The sequence below is a fragment of the Periplaneta americana genome, chromosome 6, assembly GCF_040183065.1.
Source record: "Periplaneta americana isolate PAMFEO1 chromosome 6, P.americana_PAMFEO1_priV1, whole genome shotgun sequence".
Classification (NCBI taxonomy): Eukaryota; Metazoa; Arthropoda; class Insecta; order Blattodea; family Blattidae; genus Periplaneta; species Periplaneta americana.
This window is the reverse complement of record NC_091122.1, coordinates 7,988,367-8,011,252: the sequence shown is the minus strand read 5'-3', so window position 1 is coordinate 8,011,252 and position 22,886 is coordinate 7,988,367. Positions and strand designations below refer to the sequence as shown.

Sequence of the window (22,886 nt, the reverse complement as noted above, 5' to 3'; positions counted from 1 at the left end):
TGCATTCGTGATGCAAGTAACATTAAGGAAGTCGTGAAAAAATCAACAAGATTCCATAGACTGGTGGTAAAAAAAGACAGACGTATATCACGGCCTGCTGGAGTGTAGTAAACACAGAAAAAATTTTAAAGCAACAATGTTGAAGATAGATATTTTTGTTTTCCAAATTTGCCGTCATTGAACAGCAACCAAGATGGAGATTTCATTGCAACTAATTAGAAATTCGTCTTTCAGGTATGTAATAAACGATCTTCGCACAAAATAATGTACGATACACGAGCGGTATGCTTTCTTTCAATTCTCGGAAATTAAAAAAAGCTCAACTACGTTTCGTTTTTTCAAACTTTTCCTCGAACATGAAAACTTCAACATACCGCTCTTGTAACGCATATTACTATTGTATGATACACATGTCTTAACTTCATATTACAATACTCCTGCGGGCTCGTTTGACAAAAATCCAATCTCGTATTGTAAGATGAAGCGTTACGACATTAGTATCGTAAATAACTATTAAAGTGTTACATTTGTTCGGATCAAATTTCTGCAGATTTAAAGGACAAAACTGAAATTCTTTCGATGAATTATTATCATAACACACTCAAACTGACCAAGCATTTTGGTAATCAATTCAGAAGCTTTCCCAAAACACACTGTGAAAGGATAACCTGTTGAAATTAATGGTACTCTGGTTCACCCTGCATAATTCTTTGATATGGACAGTTTCCTCCCTGGTATTTTTTTTTATTGTGAACGTTGTACCAAGGAATAGGGATTATAAAGAAAGGACACTGAGCAAATTTTCCTGTGTTTTGTTTCTCTGTGCGCCGGCGTTTAGTTCCATTTTCAAGCGCTAGAGGTTAGTGTAATCGAACATACGCTAAGATAATAATTGAGTATAGAATTGAGACACAGGATCCAAACATCGCCTACCTTATTGCATAATCCAGTAACGCTTTGCTTCAAATAAATTCAAGTTAACAGCTTTTTCTTATTTCTCAGTGACAAACTGGTTGTAATAATAATTTTATGCTCAACCATGCCGAAATGTAGTAATTATACACCTGGTAGCAGTCCTTTAATGCATGTCATTAAATTACACCTACTCATTAAAGTACAGGTGTTTTCAGCCAATGACAACTCAGCTTACAGGAGTTCAGCCAATGACAAGTCAGCTTTGTACCGTTATAAAACCGCAAGTATCGATTATTCTCGGATATGCAATCGAAAGAGATTTAGCGAAAAGTCACGGAGGCTGGAAATCCAATAATATCGCAGAAGGTTATGTTCTGTTACTATAATAATTAGGGTTAATTGTAAATAATATTCAAATAAATTCAATTTGTCATCTCGTTTTTCAATGTCGAATTCAATAAACAAAGTTATACCAAGTTAAACGGGATTACACAAGGTCAATGACATTAATGTTCCTCGGAAAAAATCAATATTTTCGCGTCTGCGCACATCTCACAATTCACGACCTAGAACAAGGTCACTTCCGATCTTGTCAGATACAAATAAAATGTATACATCTGAATAATTTCAAGTTGGAAATATGGTCGAGCATAAAAAGTCGTATGAAACTCGCCTATAATGGTAATTAAGAACCTCGTATGAAAATTATGAAACTCGCTTGCGCTCGTTTCATAAACATCCATACTCGCTTTTTAATTACTATCATTATAGGCTCGTTGCATAATGGACTACTTTATATTTCAGATATAATAAATTATATTATAAAATAGTATAGGCCTAATACATTATAAAATTAAGTATCAAATTCGTTTAATATTTGTATATAATATAATATAATATAGATATATGGTTTTACTTCTCATAAGTGTTTTGTTTTTCCATTTTCAATGCTATCATCAAATCATTACATATTTTAATTGTTGTTGGGGTCAACGTCTCAACTCTCATTATAAAGGAACTCTAGAGTCTAGACATTACAGTTAATGACGGATTTATTATTTTATGGATCCAACTTATTTTATTTGAGTACATAATGTACTTAGATGTATTAATTATATGTGTTATATTTCCGCCGTGTCGACTGCTAGCCGGTGTGATGTCAGCGCCAACTCTAGGGAGAAAGCAAATCTCACGCTCTAGCTGGCTTGAAGGTCATTGAAATCAGTCCGGCTACATCAAAGGTACCGACGCGAAGTGTCCATACTTAATTACCTATACGCTGGTTGTACGGTGAAATTTTAACTGGAGGACAACATACACCTGAGATAGTGTTGTCGTGCGAAAATGTGATAGTTTTACATCTTCGAATACAGGCATTAATTACGTGTCGAAATAGCCAATATTTTAACAGTTTAAATATCAAAATTGTTATGGATCATTCTGGGAATGGGTGTAAGATAATGATGCGTGTAATGAAGAATATATCTATATATTTTATCTCATTGCATGGATACTACAGGTGAAGTGTGCTTCTTGATTATAGCGTGCTGAGTTATTGAAGCATTTAGAAACTAAATAAGACAAGCCATGTGCAGAAAACTGGAACAAGACGTCCTCAACACGTGTCTCTGTTGCATTGGGTCCTTTTCAAGGCATGGTCGTTGCAATGTCCTATAAAAATATAAAACGTAACCTGCCGTTAGTCTTCCGCAACAGATATTGGATAGCATTTGATTGACTTCAGGTTGTCTTTGTAACTCACCATCACGGCAGCTATGCTTCCCCTTAGAGGTTGGCCGCCTAAATAAGAGAAACACTTTAGTTTAGACATCGATTAAATTCAAGAATGATATCGAGTGCTTACCAAGTTTATTGAAATTGTAAATTAAATTAAAGTTAAGGGAATAGTATAACCTGAAGCTAATTTCCTCACACAGATTGGTTTTGAGTTAAAAAAAATGATAGTGCGCTTATTGTCCTTGAATGAATGAATAAATAAATAAGTAAGTAAATAAATAAGTAAATAAATAAATAAATAAGTTGAATGAATGAAAGAAATAAAGAAATGAATTTGTAAATAAGTAATTGAATAAGTGATTAAATGAATGAATGAATGAATAAATAAATAAGTAAATAAATAAATAAATAAATAAATAAGTCGAATGAATGAAAGAAATAAAGAAAGGATAAATGAATAAATGAAGAAAACAATTTTTAAATAAGTAGTTGAATAAGTGATTAAATAAATAAATAAATAAATAATTCGAATGAATGAAAGAAATAAAGAAATGGATAAATGAATAAATGAAGAAAACAATTTGTAAATATGTAGTTGAATAAGTGAATAAATAAATAAATATATTTATAAATAAACAGATATATAGATAAATAAATAAATATATAAATAAATAGATATATAGATAAATAAATAAATAAATGAATAAATATATAAATAAGTCGATTAAATGGATGTATGAATGAAATAAATAAACACATGGGTAAATAAATAAATAAATAAATACATAAATAAGACGAATGACTGAATGAAAGAAATGAAGAAATAAATAAACAAATATTTAAATTAATAAAATAAATAAATAATTGGTTGGAGAATAGTCAAGTAATGATAAATTAGTGAACAATAAGTGACTGAAAAATAAATAAATGAATAGATAAATAAATTTAAACCTAATTAACTAATTAATAAGTGAATGAATGAGTGATTGGATAAAATTGAACGAATGAACTAATAAATCGATTAATTAGTAAACCAGTGAATGAATGAACAAATATAGCCTACATAAAATAATGAATGAATTCGTTAAAGAATGAATAACTAAGTAAATGAGCAAATGAGTGAATAAATAAATAAACTAATATATAAATAAATGAGTGAGTAAAATAAGGTTGACTGTATTAATTAATAAATTATTTATTTAATGAATAAATCTATCGTCTAATAAACACAGCGTCTTTCTTTCCGAAAAGCTACCAGATTTTTTAAATACTCTGTATATAAAAAAATGCAATTGAACACATTCTTCCCTACAGTCTTGTTTTTCGTACACTAAGAGTTTTTTACTGTATCTTACCCTTTTCAGTCTGTCCAGAGCGCTCTGCAGGCGATCTGCAATCAGTTACAATGTTCATGACACTCGTATACAAACTTAAAATTCTGTAATTGTGTCATGACCAGGGAAAGGGATTTGGAGTATTATAAAGAATGGTGAAACGTAGTATAGATATTTGTAGCTCAGTGACAGTCAAGCGAGCTGCGTCACGGCGCATGGAAGAGTACAGTCCACTTCATACAAACTTACACGCAACGTCTGTAAATATATTTCAGAATAAACCAATGGAATAGTTTAATGACATGTAGTGACCTACATACATAATCTGCATTTCTTTTTGAACTACATGTGGTTTTCTTCGCAACGGACAAGACACCAATAAACAACATTACAAATATACATAATTAAATATCAACCTCTGTATCCTAGCGTGTCAGTGGACATATTGATGCCTGATAGACAGTTGTCTTCTGTATGGAACTCGCCTCTGAATATGTAGATTCAAACGAAATGGCATTTTCAATTAATGCTATGCCTTGTTATAATAAATTGTAAATATTATTTTCAAATTTTCAAAATACAACTTTGCTCCGTTGCAAGGAAGGAAATTTTGTAACATGGAAAAACTCCGCTCTCCATCTCCAGAGACAATTAGAGAGTACTTGAAACAAGATAGGCCTACGTCAATTAAATTCACGTGTTGAATGACGTCATTGGGACACGTCTTTGTTAGTACATCTGAAATCCGACTAAGAATATCGTATCCATCATTTTTAATCAAATCTTTGTTCATTTTTTCACCAACACGTTTTCCTATTTCACCTTCTACTACACTCAGTTTATTTACAATAGTCCTCATAATATTTATTTGCTAAATTAGTTCTACTCCTGGCTTCCCTAATTGAATAATGGCATCCGGTAAATATCCAAAATTTGACTTAATATCCGTGACTTCTTTCTCGATTGTTTCATCATTTAGCAGTTCCTGGCGTATTTGAATCGCAGCCGCGTCATCGGTATCGAAAGACTGGACCGCTTTCTTCACAGATTGGAGGTGACGTGCGTAATAATTGCAAGCTTCTAACCATGACCCCCATCTCGTAGGAACTGGACATGGGGGAAGCGACAATTTAGGGAGTTGTTTCCTGAATTTTGATACTTGATTTGGAGGTTTTACAAATATAGTCTTTCAATACTGTATTGTTAGTTGGTTTCACTTTCGGCATTGTACCCGCACTTCACTACTCTGAACTGCAAACCTGCACGTTGAAGTTCTTATGCGACAACTGTCCTGTTCACCTGTCGTTGACGTGTAGAGAGCTGCGAGTATGTCATGGAGGGGAGGACTTGGTATAAAGGGTTGTAAACAAATGACTGTGTAGATGCCAATACTAGCTTTTACTACTCCAAATTCCGTTCCCTAGTCATTAGTTTTGTCTAAAATAGTTACAAGTTTCAAATGACAGAAACATGTTTCAAATTTTGTATCGTTTTAAAATATGAATTGTTCTAATATTTATAACGAGACGAATTATTTGAGTGATAGGCCTACAATCCTTACCTTTGTTTTCACCTTTAGCAGCGTCCAGCATGGGCTTTAGTTTCTGCAAGATATGAAATGGTGCATCTATTACAAATCTGTCAGTTGAATTGGATTATGGTCAGTATTGGCCTTTGTTTGAATCATAAGGCCAACCCTTGCAAGATGATTTCTATGATTCCCTTCGTAGGAACAGTATATTGGAAAAATTGAACACTCGTACAGGGTGCCACATGAAATCAATGAAATGAATTGAATGTTGTTTCATATGGCATACAACTGTATTTTTTAAATGTTTCATTTTCATAATATTCGAATAAATTATCAATAAGTTATCGAATATAGGTTCCTTATGCTGTACTGTGCGTACATACATACATCATCAGCAGGCTTCGAGACTTGGGACCCGATACAATAAGTTTACTGTGTATGTACTATAGGTTGTTGACTCGCTGCAGGTAGTGAAAGGCAGAGATGTGTTGAGGTAACAACGTTGCTATTTAGAGTAGAGTACGGTAGTATGGGGAAACGCACACAAATGGACATTCTGAAAGTAAATATACATTACACAATGACAATGTCAAAAGAATGTGAAAAGCATTTATTCTCCTGATTCTTATAAGCATTTGTGTTTAATTATACACAGTGTTAATGGTGGAAATAAACATGTAGCAATTTTAATTTCTTCATTTATCCTATTGGTCGTCTTTAGGGAGTGCAGTTACAGTACCGAATTGCAATGTACTACAAGATACATTTTCAGTGTCTCAAACATAAATCTTTTTCGGTTATCTGTCAAAAACAGTTTGTACTGTGAAAAGCTGGGCTCTACATCGCAAGACGTGATAGGAGCAAAACGAAAAAACCTAACGTCATTGCAGTCTCTAAGAGACAGTCCTTTATTCTCGGGTGACCCTATGTCCACTAATTTGGTTTATGTTACACAAAGTTCCATATCCGTTATTTTTACAAAAAATTGATTTTCACTTCTGTTTTACACGTTCAGTAACCGGTGTACTTGGTGTCTCATTAATTCTCTGTGTCATTTTCTAAATTAATTTGAGGGCTTCCGGCATCTCTTGCTCTGACTTTTCGAACCGTGTAATAGTTTCAGACACAGTTTGAAAATGGGTTTGTATAAAAACCAAGTTATTCGTCAGAACCTTCAAATCCACAGCGTTTTCCTTTGCGTATTTGTTGGCATTCATTCTACAGTACCCCCACCCACTGTACGCTTTACCACTATACTCAGTACGCCGTTATGCGGATTTGCCACTGAACTGCTCTATCGGGTCCGAAGTCTCGAAGCCTAATCATCAGTAATATCTCTGGAAGTGTATGATTCAAGAGCTTCAACACTATTTCCGCTCCACAGGAAACGTGCGCTGGATTTTGTTCATGCTTTTGTGGTGCAGCAGTATATAATAATTATTGTTTAGTTTCTCCATGTGTTATGTTTTGTTTAACGACGCTCGCAACTGCAGAGGTTATATCAGCGTCGCGTTTCTCCATGGATATGATATATGTAATACAGCCCGTACACTTTCGTGGGCCAAAAAATGTGCTTGTTTACGTATACTTATATTTATTTAACTGGCAACAACTTAAATTCAGCTTGTTTGGCCTTAATAACTGCCGAAGGAATTTCGGTTTCAACAGATCCAGACATCATTTCCAACATAACGGAACATTGTTTATTAAATTCAGAGACTGGTAACTTAACAATAAAGAAATAATAAATGCCATACAAGTGTGGCACTTAAACCTGGTGCTGATTTCGGCCCAAGACTTTATAATAAAATTACAAACCATTTTCCAAATTTCAAATATTTTGAAATTGAAGCTTTTAAAAAAAATATAAAATTATTCAATATATATAATACTAACAAATGTGTGCATTTTTTAGCTTTTTATTTCTGTCGCCTGTAGGCTATTCATGTTTTTATTGGAGTCTGATTGTCAGTATATACATTAAATGTGTTTTTTCTCTCTTTTTCTCTTTCTTCTTTTTAGTTCTTGTGTGTTATTTATCGGTTAGAATTAAGTTAATTACTGTATTTAGTAAACTGTTCTTGTAAATTTTATGTTACATTATTGGCTAAGACCACACCGTACACGAGCCTGGCTCTTACGGTAGTGGCTAGAAACATTTTTGTTTTATAAATTTAATTTGTACTCACTTTGCTAAATAAATAAATACATAAATAAATAAATAAATAAATAAATAAATAAATAAATAAATAAAAGTAAGTAAGTAAATAAATAAATATATTAAGTTTATAATCAATTAACAAAAATGTGTAATGACTATCGACAATATCGATTATAACTATCGGTAGATCGGTAGTACGAACAACAGCCGATAGTTCTATCGATACTATTGTGAGAGAATACCACGCATCTCTACTTAGAAATATAACATTAGGAAGTAGAGTGCTACCTTAGGAATAGCACATTATAAAATTGAGTGCTATCTTAAGGAATAGTGAGCTACCATAACACACTAGAATTTTGAGTGCTACAAATAGCGAATTAGGGAAGTGGGTGCTATTGTAGGAAGTTATGATCTACTATAAGAATAACACATTAGATTATTAAATGGTACTTTAGCAATAGTGGGTTAGGAAATACGACTTTGGATTGGATTAAATAGTATGTCTATACTTATAATTAGCATAATCAACATCATAAATGTAAAGTATACTACGAGTTCATCATATTTTAATTTTCCGATGCGTAACTATTCAAATTAATTTAACGGAAACGTAGGTATATAGGGTGTATCAAAACTCCATAGCAAAACTTCAGGAATTGATTCCTAACATAGAGAGAAGAAAAAAGTGTATTACGACATGGGTCCGGATATGCATACTTACAGATTTATCAGAATTACCGGTTGGAGCGCTCTGTTCACATATCAGATGGAATGTTCAAAGTGACCTCCTCCTGCCCGAATACAGGCCTCCGCATTGAGTGCCGAATACGATACAAATGCCTGGTAAAGTACTGCTTCAATGCTTGAACGGAGTTAGTTTTGATACACCCTGTATCACGCTAATAAAAGTGAGTATTTAAGTACAGGCACAAAGGAATATAAGAATACATACTTTTTCAAGTTTTCTGAAGGCGGCTTCAAGAGCGATTGGGTCTTCCATATATTCAGCTGCGAAGGAGAAGATGATATAAAGGATTAATAATGCAGCATAAACTAGACGTTGTGTAATGAGAACACAGAAGACGATTTATTGAAGAAACCACATGTTATAACTTGGTAGTGATGTAAGATCAAGAATCCACAACATTGAAAGAAAAACCAAGAGATGGAATTATGTTCATAACGTTTATACAAAATACAGGATGGTGCAATGTTTGTTCAAAGAGCAAAGAAGAGTTAGAATTCATTGATGGCATGAAAAATTGTCGAATAGTCTGCAATTTCAGGTAGCGAGTTTTGGGGTAGATCATATCGCGTAAGACTGCTCTAAAACTTTTGTAGTGACTGAGCTCTTCGATAAGGATGAAGATGGGAAGCTTTAAAAATGGAGACGGGGAACATAATATGGAGAAGGGGAACTTGGAAATGGAGAAGGAGGACTTGAAGATGGAGTCGGGGATCTTGAAGATGGAGACGGGAGACTTGAAGATGGAGTTGGGGGACTTGAAGATGGAGACGGGAGACTTGAAGATGGAGTTGGGGGACTTGAAGATGGAGACGGGAGACTTGAAGATGGAGTTGGGGGACTTGAAGATGGAGACGGGAGATTTGAAGATGGAGTTGGGGGACTTGAAGATGGAGACGGGAGACTTGAAGATGAAGTTGGGGGACTTGAATATGGAGACGGGAGACTTGACGATGGAGTTGGGGGATTGAAGATGGAGACGGGAGACTTGAAGATGGAGTTGGGGGACTTGAATATGGAGACGGGAGACTTGACGATGGAGTTGGGGGATTGAAGATGGAGACGGGAGACTTGAAGATGGAGTTGGGGGACTTGAAGATGGAGACGGGAGACTTTAAGATGGAGTTGGGGGTCTTGAAGATGGAGACGGGGGCCTTGAAGATAAAGTTAGGGGAATTGAAGATGCAGACGGGAGACTTGAAGATGGAGTTGAGGGAGTTGAAGATGGAGACGGAGAACATGAAGATGGAGACGGGAGACTTGAAGATGGAGACGGGGTCTTGGAGATGGAGAAGTGATTTTGGAGATAAGTTGAAAGTGATAATGTCGATAATTAGATACATGATGATGAACATTAAAGGAGAAAAATACAAATTCTGAAAGAATAGTGGTGGATGAGGAGGCCAGAGCTGGCATGTGAGCTGTGTTAGAGGGGAGGGACTGAGCTATCAGAAAGAGAGTTTGTTTTATGAAGGTTAATATATACGAATTTACAGACTCGGCAGTTCATCTCAGACTAAAACCTATCTTCTCTCTCCATGCCCATTGGTGATATAACCACGGCACATGATAAGGTTACAGGACAGGTCTTGCTTCGTGTACTGTGGCAGATGTCGATGATGATGGTGATGATGAAAAATTTGAAGAAGAAATAACATCTTTCTTTATTTAGTAAGTTTGTCGGATTATTTAGAACTGATCACGGTGTCATCACTTACCTTCCACTGCCTTCAAACTAGAGTGGACTTTTCTCGTTTCCTGAAAGTAGGAGAAATATCAGTATTAGTATCACCTGCACTGGTGAGCAAGCGCGTTGTCGTGATTTAAAATACCTCTGAAATTCTCTTACTTTATAATGAATACTTAATATTTCATCCCTCACTGAACCCAGAAACGGGTGAAAGTTAATGTCAACTCTTAACAATTAAGAAAGCTGTAGAATAATAACGAAATTAGTTCAACGACATTGATGAAATATCTTCCAAAGGAGATTTTTTTTTTTCACTCTATGAAGAATGCTGTTGATTTGATGATCAGAGCAGCGCGCTTTTCAAATTGTTCCTGAGAACAATGAGAGAAAAAACTCAAATACCACAAAAAATATAATAGAAAGAAGATCATTTTCATTAGTTTTAATAATTTAACAAAAATATTGGTCTTGTAAACCAAAAATAAGCAACACCTTTTAAAACTTCAGAAAAAAAGATTACATCTTTTCATTAATTCCCAAGCTTAAACCAGTGTAGTTAATGTGTTGGTGAAGTCAGCTTTTTTCTATACGTATTGGGTTCTGTAAATTAGTTTACAATTCGGTTTGTATGGCATGTTGACAGTTTTCTGCATTCCCGCCTGGACCGCCGCCACCGGGGTATATGACAAAAATAATTAAAAATCGCTAGAGCTGTTTTTGTGTAAAACGGAGTCTTATTATATTTTTGATAAAGTGTCATTATTGTTTGACTGAATTGATTTTTTATTTTTTATTTTATTGGGTTATTTTACGACGCTGTATCAACATCTAGGTTATTTAGCGTCTCAATGAAATGAAGGTGATAATGCCGGTGAAATGACTCCGGGATCCAGCACCGAAAGTTACCCAGCATTTGCTCGTATTAGGTTGAGGGAAAACCCCAGAAAAAACCTCAACCAGGTAATACCTGGTTTCGCGGCCAGACGTGCTGACCGTTACTCCACAGATGTGGGACTGAATTGATTACATTTCATGTAAATCACTTCCGGTTGAATTGAATTGTAAATACTGAATATGAACAAAATGTTAATATAGAAAAAAATCATTGAACACATCCTGGTCGACAGACTGAAAGGCGAGATATTGAAATCCATTATTTCGGTGGCAAAGAAAACGATGTTATTGTGTGAAAATGTGGAAAATAGCTTAGCGTTGTACTGCGTGTAGTAAATATGTTAAAGCGATTCTTATGTTTGGAGTGTCCACTTATTGAGAAAGGGTTGTCGAATGTGGGGAAGAATTTAAAAAAAAATTATTACAATTAAAATTAAGACTTATATGGAATATACTGTATAACGCTCTGTGCATACTTAATTATTGCACCTTGCCATTTTTATAATGCCATAAATACTCGTTCTTTCAATAACATAAGTTCGCAATTTCCACACTAGATAGCACAGTCCTTAAGATTGACGGTAAACTGAGTTGGATTTTTAATATCTTCTTATATTACTTTAAAGTAAAAGCCTTATTTATATATAAGGCTGAAACTTATGTACAAATCAACATCACGACAATAAAAAAAACTGAGTTTTCTATTTCTTGCGTATAGATGGCAGTTACTGCACACATGAAGACAAGCGAAGCAAGCTTACGTGCTCTTGTTCGCTTGATTGTCATAGTAATTAAATCTCTGGATCAATTGACATAGTTATGGAACTCTCACCTGGTACTGCTTGTCGTGTGACCACTCTGTAAAGAAATAAGAAAAAATTGTTTAGCGTTAATCTTAGGTCTACATTTTCAGTTTTGAATTTAATGTAAAAGGATGAATAATGTCCAGGATCAAATTATTGGATGAAGGAGATCTTTGCGATTCTTTCCTTGATGTAACAGTATGGAGTCCAAATTTATTGGATAGAATGTTTGTAATAGGGGATATAGTCGCTTGGGTACAAACATTTAGTCTGTTTTTTTTTTCAATGCAAAATATGCACTGATATCTTTCGGAGGGAAATTTAGAATATTCTCATCAGATATAACCAGTTTTCCGATATGCATTAGGCCTAAGCCTATATTTTCTGATTGAAATGGAAATAGATTGTGAAAAGGACATTTTAACATTTCACGTAAATCATGCTACTCATTGATGTAACTTGATCACTCATGAACGACAACGGCTATTCCTGAACAAGGCTGAATTTTACATCTATTCCATCTGAAAAGATTTACAGGAAGAGATCATGCGTCTAGAACTCTAGTGTTGTGCCTATCCCTGTGAAAAATCACACGCCACGTGTCACCTATGCCAAGGATACATTTTTCACTGGAATGCACTTGCGACTCTCTTGATTTCTATAAGAATTCGTCGCATAATTTTCTTCACTAGCTCTGCTTATAAAATTATAAGAAAGTTTTATAGTTGCATTATATTATAACAAGATATAATCACAAAAATTAGTATGAAAGTCTCTTTTATACATGAAATTGAAATGAATTAAAATAATTATTAATATATGTTTTCAACTAAAACTTATAGTAATTGCAAAGATAAGTAATACAAATATTTAATTTAATTCATTCATTGAGGGACGCATTGATATCTCAGGTTGTGTGTCGAATTATCTTTCCAAACTTCTGATGTACTTCACATTTCTAAGAATATCTCGGCTCGGGGTAAGGGAAGATTCTGATAGTGTATGTAAATAAATGATTAAATAAATGAATAAATAAATATATATATATAAATAAATAAACAAATAGATAAATAGTAAATAAATAAATAAATCGAATGAACGCATGAAGTAAATAAACACATCGGTAAATAAATAAATAAATAAATAAATAAATAAATAAATAAATAAATATGTATATATGTGAGTGAATAAATAAATAAGTCGAATGAATCCATGAAGTAAGTAAACACATCGGTAAATAAATAAATAAATATGTACATATGTGAGTGAAAAATAAATAAGTCGAATGAATACATGAAGTAAATAAACACATCGGTAAATAAATAAATAAATATGTACATATGTGAGTGAATAAATAAATAAATCGAATGAATGCATAAAGTAAATAAACACATCGGTAAATAAATAAATAAATAAATAAATATGTACATATGTGAGTGAATAAATAAATAAGTCGAATGAATGCATGAAGTAAATAAACACATCGGTAAATAAATAAATAAATAAATATGTACATATGTGAGTGAATAAATAAATAAGTCGAATGAATGCATGAAGTAAATAAACACATCGGTAAATAAATAAATAAATAAATATGTACATATATGAGTGAATAAATGAATAAGTCGAATGAATGCATGAAGTAAATGAACACATCGGTATATAAATAAATAAATAAATATGTAAGGATGTGAGTGAATAAGTAAGTCGAATGAATACATGAAGTAAATAAACACATGGGTAAATAAATAAATAAATATGTAAATATGTGAGTGAATAAGTAAGTCGAATGAATGCATGAAGTAAATAAACACATCGGTAAATAAATAAATAAATATGTATATATGTGAGTGAATAAATAAATAAGTCGAATGAATGCATGAAGTAAATAAACACATCAGTAAATAAATAAATAAATATGTACATATGTGAGTGAAAAATAAATCAGTCGAATGAATACATGAAGTAAATAAACACATCGGTAAATAAATAAATAAATAAATAAATGTGTAAAGATGTGAGTGAATAAGTAAGTCGAATGAATACATGAAGTAAATAAACACATGGATAAATAAATAAATAAATATGTATATATGTGAGTGAATAAGTAAGTAAGTCGAATGAATACATGAAGTAAATAAACACATCGGTAAATAAATAAATAAATAAATATGTATATATGTGAGTGAATAAGTAAATAAGTCGAATGAATGCATGAAGTAAATAAACACATCGGTAAATAAATAAATAAATAAATAAATAAATAAATAAATAAATAAATAAATAAATATGTATATATGTGAGTGAATAAGTAAATAAGTCGAATGAATGCATGAAGTAAATAAACACATGGGTAAATAAATAAATAAATATGTACATATGTGAGTGAATAAGTAAATAAGTCGAATGAATGCATGAAGTAAATAAACACATCGGTAAATAAATAAATAAATAAATAAATAAATATGTATATATGTGAGTGAATAAGTAAATAAGTCGAATGAATGCATGAAGTAAATAAATAAATAAATAAATATGTATATATGTGAGTGAATATGTAAATAAGTCGAATGAATGCATGAAGTAAATAAACACATCGGTAATTAAATAAATAAATAAAAGTGTAAATATGTGAGTGAATAAGTAAATAAGTCGAATGAATGCATGAAGTAAATAAACACATCGGTAAATAAATAAATAAATATGTATATATGTGAGTGAATAAGTAAATAAGTCGAATGAATGCATGAAGTAAATAAACACATCGGTAAATAAATAAATAAATAAATAAATAAATAAATAAATATGTAAATATGTGAGTGAATAAGTAAGTCGAATGAATGCATGAAGTAAATAAACGCATCGGTAAATAAATAAATAAATATGTATATATGTGAGTGAATAAGTGATTAAATAAGTAAATAAATAAATGATTAAATGAATGAATGAATAAATAAATAGATAAATAAATCAATAAATGAATAGATAAATAAGTAGGCTAAATAAATAAATAAAGGAAATAAATTTAAAGAATTCAGTAAAAAGGTAGAATCATTTTAAATAATCCATTGGTTAGATAATATTTTTATGGTCGTCTTTCATTATTTTGACCTATTTTATTCCCCTCAAACCAACTTGGCTTTGAACCTCAGGACTCAAACGAAATTTTTGAAAACTTATCGATCGGTATTGATACACATACATGTCAAAGATGTATTTATTTCGAAGATGTCCATTGCTTATTTAACCAGTTGTTAACTTGTGGGAGACTTTTGTAGAATGCCCTAAAAATGTAATATTTGCATTGTTAGCTATTTTTATTGTTTTCACTTTGCCCCTGGTAGTCTCTGCCTTGTATGGCAACCTGCAGCGGCGGAAAGACTATGAAAGTGATAAAAATAAAACACTGCAGTATACTTACCCTCAATCGTTTTCGAAACTTCAGAAACCTGAAAATTTAAAATAGTAGTGCATTACTTACCAAGAAACGGATGTCTATGTAAACATGTATCTATTTATGAAGCTAAAATAAATTATTATATTTATTGTTAATTTTATGTATCACGATGCATAGAGTTTAAAAATGCTATTCTCATCATATTTTTCTATATTTTAGATTAGGATTTAGCACATAGCCTACTGTAAAATTTTCAATGTATCTTACTTATTTTAAGACATTAAAATATTATAGTCCATATTAAGGTTAATTAAATATTGTGATATTCCATTAAACGCAAACATAAGAAATAGAATAGATCTAAACAAGAGAGTTTGAATCATTTACAGGAATTCCTTTAAAATATATTTGTTTCTGTTGTTATATAAAAATTAACAACACTATCAGCAATAGGAAAGAATAATATTATTATATCTATCCGCGTTAGTTTGATCGTCATATCACCATGGTAACGGCATTCATTACCGCACTGAGTCTTACGTCTCGTTCTTGCAAAACACTAGAGATGAACAACGATCGAGAAAGCAAGACTAACAGCGCCCGCAAAGCCGAAAACCCGCACGACAATGTTCTAGACGCCGAGATTGATCACTCCCGAAGTCCCGAACGTCAAGCAGCCTTGAATCGCCACAGTTGTTTATATCTGACTGAACTTTTATTTAATTTGGCAACTGTTATGTATAAACAATCAAGTAGCCTATTTGAAACATCATCTCTACCTTTCAGTGTATAATAATCCGTTCCCCAGTCTTTATTTAATTACTAGGCCCTTATTAAAAGGCTAGGAATTTTCTTTTCATAAGTTTCAAATCAAGTGTGCAATCTCAAGTAAAAAGATATTAACGTAATGTTTTATGTTTCTTAGAAATGCAAATTTATTTGAGAATTGTACCAGTACCGGTACCAGGCGGTACCAGTTAAAGTAGCGAAATCAACCAGTACAAAGTAAGAAATCACGTTTCTGAATTTGAGGATGAAAGGTTTGTCAGTCAAACAAAAATTCTGGCTCTATCTCAGAAATAGCTGGCGTGAATTATTATTATTATTATTATTATTATTATTATTATTATTATTATTATTATTATTATTACTAGCCGTACCCGTTAGAAATAAATATAAAGTAATTACATAATTAAAATAGGACATTTGATCCAGGGAACATTCGTGTTTGATAGAAGGATAAATCGTTTAATATGTTACTTAATTTAAATTGTATTTAAAATATTAAAATGCGATAATTTTTATTCAGAGACCACTCATTTGGTGCAATGACAATTCCTTTAACATGTTTTTTAATTGTTATTACGACTTATTTTTGGAAAAGCGAAAATTAACAGAAAAATTTTGGCTACAGATTTATTATTATGTTTATATTATATTATATTATATTATATTATATTATATTATATTATATTATATTATATTATATTATATTATATTATGTAAAAAGTGTGTTCATAACGGATGCACTGGAATTAGAAAGTTTTTTATTTGTTTGAGAGCTCTTGAATCTCAGGAGGAACAGCTTTTACAACAGCGCAACATACTGTAATCTGCTTGGCTCATTACCCAATTTTTTGCATTGCATTTATTGCATATATATTTTATGTATTTTAACATGATTCAATTGAGCATAGTTAAAATTTGAATTATAAAATAATGGCTTGCTAAGCTAACGTACTATTACTGCATACTAAATCAATACACTCTCGTTGTTCGTTAATTCTCTGAGATAAAAATGAATATGTTCATAAACATTATTTTCAGAAATACAAGAAATGAATATACAGAATAACGTATCAAGTTTTCTGTGCATAAGAAGCTATTTTAATCTTACCTGTCCTCAATTCACTCACAAGTTACTGTAATAACATTATAGCATTATGTCCATCCAGAGAAACTACACTTTCCAATGATGAAATAATAATTAGGCCTAATTATACAAATCGGTTAATTTAGCTTCCGATATTACTTCATACAAGCACAGAAACATTGTCTGTAGGCTATGTTTCATAGCTTTCGATTGTTGTGTCCAAGGCCCCTTATAGACGAAGTCATTTGTTTTTTATTTCAATACACCGCCTTAGATGGCAGTTATTTTAATTTTAAAACTCATTTATCTCATTAAATATCAGTCCTATCAAAATTTTTTAAAGAATAAAACTTATCAGAAATCATTTTTAAGGAAACGTTTGTTATGTAACATTTTTCACACAAATCAATAATAAGCGAGATATTTCGATTTATTTAATTCAGGCCCCCTTATAACCCCCCTCTTAAATAATGTATTTTGAATGCCATATAGCCTAAAATCTAAGTTACAACGAACTTAATTTATATTCCAATTTTCATCGAAATCCGTTCAGCCATTATCGCGTGAAAAGGTAAGAAACATACAGACAGACAGACAGACATACAAACAAAAATTTCAAAAAAGCTATTTTCGGTTTCAGAGTGGTTAATTATATATGTTAGGACCATATATTTTTGGAAAATCAAAAATTACCAGAAAAATTTCGGCTACAGATTTATTATTAGTATAGATTATTATTTTGGTAGACGGATAGGGTTTATCATCCCCTTTAAGATGATGTGCCTAAAGATAGGGGTGCGATTTGAAATTCAAAAGTAATGATGGAGGTGAAGGTGTGGAACAGAAAGTCCATTCATCATTGGTTTCGAACGTCCTCTCGAAAACTAAATAGATGTATTTTTCCTCAAATGCTACATACATTTTACAAAGAAAATTATATAAAATAAAACTGAACACAGCCGAAAAACTATACAGGTTGTAAACGATATAAACTGCCAAAATTATACACACTGGATATCTAGGTCTACTAAACATGTGTAGTATTTTTTTTTCTATTTTTTCTAATTCCTAAAATATCATGTTTTTAGGATTGATAGTAGTCTAATAATTAATGTTCGAATTAATGTAAACTTCATTGCCAATGATCTTCCGTCCAACACACACTAACACCACCACAATAGAGAAACTGCAGAGTGTCCTGATTTGTAAACAAGGACATCACCACAGTTGCTATGTACGTGGCGGACCGAAGTAAATAATGACTGTCTACTATCATTTCCAAAAAAGTTAGACTCACAAATAGTTTTTTTTTCTAGGGAAGCCACGAAAGTTATAGAAACATTTTATTAGACTTTTTTGTTCAGTACTTTATACACTATCACCAGTATTGTTTTGATAGTTTATTTCGTTTACACCCTGTATAATTATGAAATAAATAATTGTTCGAACACAATGTTTACCTCTCTTATGCGATAAATGGAAGAATTGAACCTAAAGTAGATTTACTACTTGCGGGAAACGGAGAGAATACTATTGTTCGATTGTAAATTTCTTGACATTCATTAATACTCAATTATATAAGGACAAACAACGAAATTATCTATGTTGAGGTTGTTCATTACACTTTTTCTCTCTCTCACAGGAAATTTTATTTAATAAAAATAAATATGACAGTAAATGAAAGAATCAAGAGTTTAAAATATTCAACATGCGATGAAATTTCTTTATGTATTTTTTTTTCTCCGAAGACTTACAATGATCCTGAAAGCTATTTCAGCTGCTTGGAAATCCTCGTTGCACAGGATGCCTGAAAAGGAAGATAATCAGATATAAGGACGGTGTTCCCCTTGTGCGATAATGGAACCCACTGCCAGACTTACAAAATAATTCACGAAGATGAAGCATAGGTCTACTTTCTCATAGTTTAATACGTTTGGAAGAATTTATATTGTGTTGAAATTGATATTACTGTTCATATAAAATAAAATTATGTTTCGTTTTACGGTTTGCATGCGAAATTCTTCCTTTATGATAATAAAAAGGTATGATATTAAAACTTTTTACACATTGTAAATTTAAGTATACAAAATTTAAGAGGTGATTATACATGTTAAATACAGTATAACAAAACTTTTATTACAGTTTTCCTTCGATGGACCGCCCTTAAGCAGGAAGAAAAAAAAATAGTCTTTGCCCATTGTTTGCAGCGCTCTTTTGGGGTAGCGGCCCGACAGAAACGGCTGATTGCTATAAACGCAGATAGGTAAAAATAACCTGAACAGTTAGTGCCTTGAATTTTTTTTTTTTGCAAATTAAACCGTTTAGCCATGAATTTAAATTAAGTGTAATTTGCGAAAATCGTTAAAATCGATATTGCAACGCAGCGCATTGTAGCGTGACTCCGACGGAGTACAGCAGAGGGGGAGAGAAAGGTAAGAAGTGCAGGCCGCCCTTGCTAGAGTTATATTTATTTTAGGATTATAATATACACAGAGCCACCGACGTAGCTCAGTCGGCTAAGGCGCGCCGTTCAGGAGTTGCGCTCCGATTCCCACTTGGGCTGACTACTTGGTTGGGTTTTCTCCGAGGTTTTCCTCAACCGTAAGGCAAATGTCAGGTGGTCTATGGCGAACACCCGGTCTCAACTCGCTAAATATTGCGCTATCACTAATTCCATCAACACTAAATAATCTCGTAGTTGATACAGCGTCGTTAAATAACCAAGTAAAAACACTCGCCGCCACAAAAAGCGAGAACATTACATTTTTCCTTGTTTGTTTAAGGTATTCATACAAAAGACTGTTTGATGAGTTTGTAATTGAACTAAATGCCGGTTATATTGTTGTGATAAACAACATATTTCAGTTTGGTATGGTTATCTGTAGCATTAAGTTATGTCTTATAATAAAAAGTAAGAAATTGTGCCGGTCATTATATTTAGTCTTTATTTTTCGTTTAATTAGTTGTTTACAATTAAATTTTCCGTTATGTGTGCACTTACAGGTATATCATTAAATGCACCTCGCTGTTGGAAGTATGAATTTATTATTTTGTTCATGAAAGTAATATTTTATGGTCTTACACTTTGGACAGATTTGTACAAAACATCGAAGAATGCCTAAACAGAATAGTGTACTTTGTAAATTATACAACATAAATAAATATAATAAAATTGAATTGCAAAACATGACCTGGATTCAGATGTGTCTGAAAATATTGAATAAAAGAAATTCAAACTTCAACGAGAGGATAACGAAATACATGTCCTTGAAAGGAAGCAAGCGATGGTGAGCATATGGGACACATTGTGACAAGAGATTTGAAACTTCAGCAACAAAATAATCAAATACATGGAATGATAGGATACTAGCAGATGAATGAAATATGTTCAACAAGGAGAGTTAAAACTTCAGTAGCAAAATAATAACATACAAATGTCCATGAAACTGTTCAGTGATGAGATACTAAAATGAGCACGTAAGCATTGTCGAATAACAATGAAACCGTGCAGTTATGAGATACTAACAGGTGAATGAAATATATTGCACAAGGAGAGTTAAAACTTTAGGTAATTAAATAGTAAAATACATCTCCATGTAACTGTTCAGTGATGAGATACTAAAATGAGCACGTAAGCATTGTTGAATAACAATGAAACCATGCAGTTATGAGATACTAACAGGTGAATGAAATATATTGCACAAGGAGAGTTAAAACTTTAGTAATTAAATAATGAAATACATCTCCATTAAACTCTTCAGTGATGAGATACTAAAATGAGCACGTAAGCATTGTTGAATAACAATGAAACCATGCAGTTATGAGATACTAACAGGTGAATGAAATATATTGCACAAGGAGAGTTAAAACTTTAGTAATTAAATAATAAAATACATCTCCATGAAACTGTTCAGTGATGAGATACTAAAATGAGCATGTAAGCATTGTCAAATAACAATGAAAGCATGAATTTATGAGATACTAGAAGGTGAATAAAAATATTGAACAAGGAGAGTTAATATGTCAGTAAAAAAACAATAAAGTACATGTCCATGAAACTGTTCACTGATGAGATATTAAGCATGAAACCATGAATTTATGAGACAGGAGATTTAAAAGTTCAGTAACAAAATAATAAAATACATGTCCATGAAACTGTTCAGTAATGAGATATCAAGCATGAAACCATGAGTTTATGAGATAGGAGGTTTAAAACTTCAGTAACAAATAATAAAATACATGTCCATGAAATTGTTCAGTGATGAAATACTAAGCATGCAAGCATTGTCGAATAACCATGAAACCATGAATTTATGAGACAGGAGATTTAAAACTTCAGTAACAAAAGAATAAAATGCATGTTCATGAAACTGTTCACTGATGAGATACTAGTCAGCACGTAAAACATATTGAACAATGGAATTAAAACGTCAGTAAGAAGATAATGAAATGAAATACAACCATGCAGTGATGAGATACTGTATATGTCCATAATTACATTTTAGTCTTGTAGATTCTTCATGATTCCCCCGTAGTTATGAGACGCGTAGGGAATAAATTTAACATATGTAGGCCTACACCAATCGAATGTAATTTTATACACTCGAATTCTTTTTTTATTGTTGCTTGGACAAGTCTGAACGAGTGCCATGAGAAGTGATAGTGTTCGCTGGAAACTTCAAGGAGTGCCAGTATTGAAGTTATTACGGAGAATTAGCGGAATGACTGCAGGGGGAAACGGGAGTGAAAAGTTGGAAAAATTACTTCATAATCGTCTTCGTTACTTAAACTTTCACAGGTCTTTAAAAAGCCCTGCAGGCTTGGTATACTCACCTGAAACTGCTGCGAAAGCAATCGCTGCGAAGAGAAGGAACTTTACTTTGCAGATCATCTTGACGTCTTGGGGAGCTGACGAATGACTGTGTCTTTAAATACCCGTCGCCACGTCACATTTTAAACAATATCTGAATTTCGAAAAAGGAAGGTCATTCGGAACCTGTAATTTATGTGTTGCTGATTGTGTCAGACAAGGCGGACAAGTCTGTATTGTACCACACGTGATAAAAATGTATTGTCCGACCGTCCCGCGAGTTTGCCCTTATCACTTTTTCTTCTTTTTTTATTTGAAATTAATAATGAACTAGCGTGTATTGGGGAAGATGTCTTATCTTCAAGGCAAACCGGAAACAATAGGCTACGCTAGTATTTAGTGTTGACACAATATGATTACGTTCAGGTCATAAAAATTAGTCGATATCGTAGTTATTATACAGGGTTAGTTAAAAGTCCCGCAGCACCTACATAACTTTTGAAGCATGTGGTTCAGTGACATGAAACTTGGTATGTGGGGATAACCATATACTAAGAACTCAATAATGCTATTACCGAGTTTTTCTACATTTTGCGCTATGATATGCACGCATGAACCCCCATAGCGCAGCCACGACCGGCGCCTGGGCAATGCTACGCACGGTGGATGCGCTATCACTTTGCGGAATGAACTTTTTAAACCCGCGCCGAAGTCCGCAACACGACGGCCCGGTTGCACCAACCCTTGTTAAATATTTAACATCACGTTAAGGCAGTTTAACAGTAAACTTAACGGAAGTGATGTTTCATCAACTGTTGTTACTGCTATCATGTTAAACCCACTGTTAAATTAACATAGCATACTCCCGCAGTTAAATCCTTAACTTCCTGCTACAGCGTGAATCATGGCTGCCAGGGAACATATGTTACACACCGCATTGTTATATCGAGATATATTTGCAGTGAAAACAATTAGCTGCAATCACTACTTCAG

General features: G+C 32.5%; 1 protein-coding gene across 1 annotated transcript; it reads right to left on the bottom strand.

Moving 5' to 3' along the window:
- Positions 1-2,388: 2,388 nt before the first annotated feature.
- LOC138700965 (uncharacterized) lies at positions 2,389-22,046 on the bottom strand. Its single transcript, XM_069827418.1, has 10 exons — positions 21,917-22,046; positions 18,838-18,890; positions 15,235-15,262; positions 11,843-11,868; positions 10,145-10,184; positions 8,634-8,689; positions 5,548-5,590; positions 4,008-4,042; positions 2,678-2,715; positions 2,389-2,586 (listed from the first exon to the last, which is right to left on the bottom strand). The coding sequence occupies exons 1-9, from the start codon at positions 21,972-21,974 to the stop codon at positions 2,701-2,703; spliced, it is 354 nt and encodes a 117-aa protein (XP_069683519.1). The 5' UTR covers positions 21,975-22,046; the 3' UTR covers positions 2,389-2,586; positions 2,678-2,700.
- Positions 22,047-22,886: the final 840 nt, after the last annotated feature.

Bases quoted from the DNA above. Each gene is read 5' to 3' on its own strand.
- LOC138700965 (XM_069827418.1), bottom strand. From the start codon at position 21,974: ATGATCTGCAAAGTAAAGTTCCTTCTCTTCGCAGCGATTGCTTTCGCA. The intron at 11,869-15,234 runs GTAAGTATACTG...ATTTCTTTACAG, and splicing joins AGTTTCGAAAACGATTGAGG to AGTGGTCACACGACAAGCAG. The intron at 8,690-10,144 runs GTAAGTGATGAC...TCTCCTTCGCAG, and splicing joins TAGTTTGAAGGCAGTGGAAG to CTGAATATATGGAAGACCCA.